Source organism: Orycteropus afer, unplaced genomic scaffold (genome assembly GCF_000298275.1).
Source record: "Orycteropus afer afer isolate SDZICR_OR568_19922 unplaced genomic scaffold, OryAfe1.0 scaffold00099, whole genome shotgun sequence".
NCBI lineage: Eukaryota > Metazoa > Chordata > Mammalia > Tubulidentata > Orycteropodidae > Orycteropus > Orycteropus afer.
Window position 1 is genome coordinate 5,018,025 of NW_006921686.1, and position 4,295 is coordinate 5,022,319.

General features: G+C 50.1%; 1 protein-coding gene across 1 annotated transcript in view; it reads right to left on the minus strand.

The window, feature by feature from the left end:
- The window catches only part of APOC4 (apolipoprotein C4), a 3,320-nt gene extending 626 nt beyond the window's left edge, over nucleotides 1–2,694 (minus strand). The window contains exons 1-2 of the mRNA XM_007943081.1: nucleotides 2,571–2,694; nucleotides 39–171 (exon numbers count right to left, since the gene is read on the minus strand). Of these exons, the coding sequence (XP_007941272.1) occupies nucleotides 39–171; nucleotides 2,571–2,694 (257 nt within the window). The remainder of the gene's footprint in view (nucleotides 1–38; nucleotides 172–2,570) is intronic.
- Nucleotides 2,695–4,295: the final 1,601 nt, after the last annotated feature.

Consider the following 4,295-nt stretch of genomic DNA (forward strand, 5'->3'; position numbering starts at 1 on the left):
CCCCAGCCCACCCCCCCTAGGCAAGGGCACCTCCTCACCAGAACCACTGCCACTTTTCTCTGGACTTGGTCCACAGCTCCTTCATTCTGCTCTGCACCTGGCTCCAGCGACTCTCTTTCAGCTTGGGCGTCGGAGAGCCCGGGGTCCCTGAGGGCCCGTCATCCTGGCACACTAGGTGGGAACAGAGGAGCTTGGGTGGGCGGGGCCCAAGCCCCTCCTCCCACCCCCCTCTAGGCTCACTCTTACTTTCACTCCTGGGGATCATTCAGACCCCTGACCACCGGCCTTCGTCTCCTCTCTCGCCCCGACCACTGCCCCTCTCGACCACTGGTCATCTCCCCACATCTTCTGTGCCAGAGACAGCCGGCCACCCCTCTGCCTGGCGTGTCCTGCCTCAGTCTGTAACCCCACCTCCTTGTCCCCCTCTGAGGCCTCCTTCCATGTCCTGATCTTCTGCCAGACACACCCCATACCCCTCAGTCCTCCTGTGGACCCCAGCCCTCTCTGCACTCCTTCCTCAGGCAGTGGAGGAAGGCCTGGGAGGACTTTCCGCCCCCCCAGGGATGAAGGACACTTGAGAGATGCTGTCAGAACCCCTGCTGGTCCAGGGGCTGTGGCTCGGATCCAAAGTCACTTCCTTGCACAGAATTGCCTGTGTCCTTGTTGTTAGCTGCAGTCGAGTGGGTTCTGACCATAGCAAGCCCACGTGTGCAGTCGGCCTGCTCCACAGGGTTTCCAAGGCTGTGACCTTCGGAAACAGATTTCCGGGCCTGTCTTCTGAGGCACCTCTGGGTGGGTTCACACTGCCAACCTTTTGGCTAGTGGTCGAGCCCTTCACCACTTGGGCCACCCAGGACTATTCTCATTCTGTAGAATGGAACGGTAGTGGCGCCTTCCACACGAGGTGATCATGAGAATTAAGATTCAGTACATAGAGGGCACTTCGAAGTAGATTGCCCCATCTTCCTTCCACGGAATGGCTCGTGGGTTTGAACCACCCAACTTCTGGTTAGTAGTCAAATGCTCTAGGCACTATGCTAACAGAGCTCCTGGGTTTTCCTTATTTGGGGCCATATAAGACACTTAGAATGGTACCTAGACTATTGTAGGTGCCCATTTGCTTTAAAAGGAGCCCCCGTGGCACAGTGGTTAAGTGTTTGGCTACTAATTAATTAGCAGTTTGAACTCACCAGCAGCTCTGCAGAAGAAAGATGTGGCAGTCTGTTTCCATAAAGATTACCAAAAAACCCCCTGCCATGGAGTCGATTCTGACTCACGGTGCCCCTAGCGGACAGAGCAGAACTGCTCCATAGGGTTTCCAAGGCCGTCAATCTTTACGGAAGCAGAATGTCTCATCTTTCTCCCATGGAGCAGCTGGTGGGTTCAAACCATCAACTTTTGGTTAGGAGTCGAATGCTTTAACCACTCCACCACCAGAGCTCCTCCCATAAAGATTACAGCCTTGGAAACCCTGTGGGGCAGTTCTACTCTGTTCTGTAGGGTCTCTGCGAGTCGGAATCAATTTGACTGCAAGGGGTTTGGTTTGGATTTGGAGGTATGTTAAATAAAATTGTTGTGAATATGAAAATTTTAATTTTCAAATATAAAATTTCAAGCATGCTGTGTTTATACATTTTATGTTTTATGCATATGAAAATCTCAGACGTATTCACATTCCGGGGTGCACTCATGGTCATGCACACGTGTCCACACAAACAGAAATACCACTATCTGTTCACATGTATATCCCTTGGAGACACACATATGCAAGTTCATGGCTTACACTTATAGAACACTTACATACACTTATAGAACACAACCACACACTCTTCTGTTTACACACACAAATGTACCTATGACCACTATTATACCAGCCCCAGGTACATATATCATACACAGCTACCAACAGCTCACACACACACACACACATGCCACTAAGCACACAAACTTCATGTCTGCAAACATGCACACGATGACAGCTACCAAGAGCTCTCACACACACACACACGCCACTAAGCACACAAACTTCACGTCTGCAAACATGCACGCCATGACAGCTACCAACAGCTCTGTCACACACACACACATGCTACTAAGCACACAAACTTCACGTCTGCAAACATGTACGCCATGACAGCTACCAGCAACTCACACACACACACACACACACATGCCACTAAGCACACAAACTTCACGTCTGCAAACATGCACGCCATGACAGCTACCAACAGCTCTTTCTCACACACACACACACACACACATGCCACTAAGCACACAAACTTCACATCTGCAAACATGTACTCCATGACAGCTACCAACAGCTCACACACACACACACACACACATGCCACTAAGCACACAAACTTCATGTCTGCAAACATGCACGCCATGACAGCTACCAACAGCTCTCTCACACACACACACACCACTAAGCACATAAACTTCACGTCTGCAAACATGCACGCCATGACAGCTACCAACAGCTCACACACACACACACACATACATGCCACTAAGCACACAAACTTCATGTCTGCAAACATGCACGCCAGGCAGCCAGTCACACTCACACTCCACCCAGCCCCCGGGTCCCCACACCGCCCCCCGTTCCCCCTCACCCCCTGTGCAGGCCAGGAGCAGAATGCAGAAGCACAGGAAGGGCAGGACCCAGAGCCTGCTTCCAGGGAGTGACATTTCTAGGGGCTCCTCCGTCCCTGTGTCCCTCTGGGCTCAGCTCTCCCAGCTGGGGGAAAGGGAAGGAGCATTGAGCAGGGCCTTCCCTAGCCACCTCCCCACGCCCCTTGGCATGGACTTCAGTGACAGTGACAATCAGAGGCCATGGCTGCCCCCGATGACCTCTGTCCTCCCGCCTTCCCTGATAGGCAGGAAGACAGAAGGCGCTTTGGTCTCCTGCACTGAACCAGGTTCAAATCCCAACTCCCCTTCCCATGGCAGCTCCTCTCTCTGGGCCTTAGGTTCTTCTTCTGTGAAATGGGGCTGCAACCCACAGTTGAGGACGTTGATTGAATGACTTGATACATGGGAAATTCTCTTACTGCTGCTGTTGTATATTTACATGACCGGAAGAACAAGACTGTGCCCAGCTACCACTATTGACCATTCCAACCAGGACACGGTGGATGGACCCTGGTAGAGTGGGAGAAAAAACTGTGACCAGAAGAACCTCAAATTCCTCAAAACCAAACCAAACAAAAAGCAGACCTGCTGGGCTGGTTGAAACCGGAGGACTCCCTTATGCTACCTTGGCCTAAGATGCTCTTCAAACTTGGAACCGAAACTAACTCTCATCTTATAGCTAAATAGCACATTGGCTCAAAAAAAAAATAAAATAAAATAAAATAATGAACATCACCCATAAGTACTGTGCTCATTGAAAAAATCACCAACATGAGACCAAACAGCCAAAGACGACTTTAAAACAAACATTAGACAGTGAGGGGGCAGAGAAACTCGATGAACGGAAACAACAACCAGAGCAGAGCAAAGGACAGCCTTTACACAGTGTCACTCTTTCAACCACTAAATTGTTGAATGGGAACCCAACCTGTTGAGTAAACCTTCACCGAAAACACAATCAAATATTACATATAAAAAAAGAAATCTGTAGTTAGCACAACGTTTGCCGATTTAACATTTTTCAAATGTACAATTTAGGGATATTGATGATATCAGTCGTGTTGTGCAACCAGTACCCATAATGGTTGCCAAATTTTCCAACCCTGTCAACAGAAACTCACAGGTTCCCAGTGACTCCTCCTCCCTCCCTCTCACCGCAGGGAAACCAAAACCAGTGGGAGTCAGTTCCAACTCTCGTGGCCCCACGTGTGTCAGGTCCACAGGGGTTTCAACAGCGGGTTTTCAGTAGATCACCAGACCTTTCTTCCAAGGCGCCTCTGAGAAGAAAATGCAGAGAGACTAAAGTTTATTAGTGACGGACATTTTTGGCTATTGTCAATAGTGCTACAGTGAACCTTGGTATCCAAGTACCCAGGAGCCCAGACGGCACAGTGGCTAAGTGCTTGTCTGCTAACCGAAAGGTTGACGGTTTGAACTCCCTGGTTGCTCTGTGGGAGAAAGATGTGGCAGTCCATTTCCATAAAGATTTACAACCTAGGAAATTCTATGAGGCAGGTCTTCTCTGTCCCATAGGGTTGCTGTTGTTGTTGTTTGCCATCAAGCCAGATCCGACTCATAGCGACCCCTCCTTGGGTTGCCGAGGTGGTATCACTACAGAAGCAGATTGCCCAACCTTCCTTCCGAGGAGTGGCTGGTGG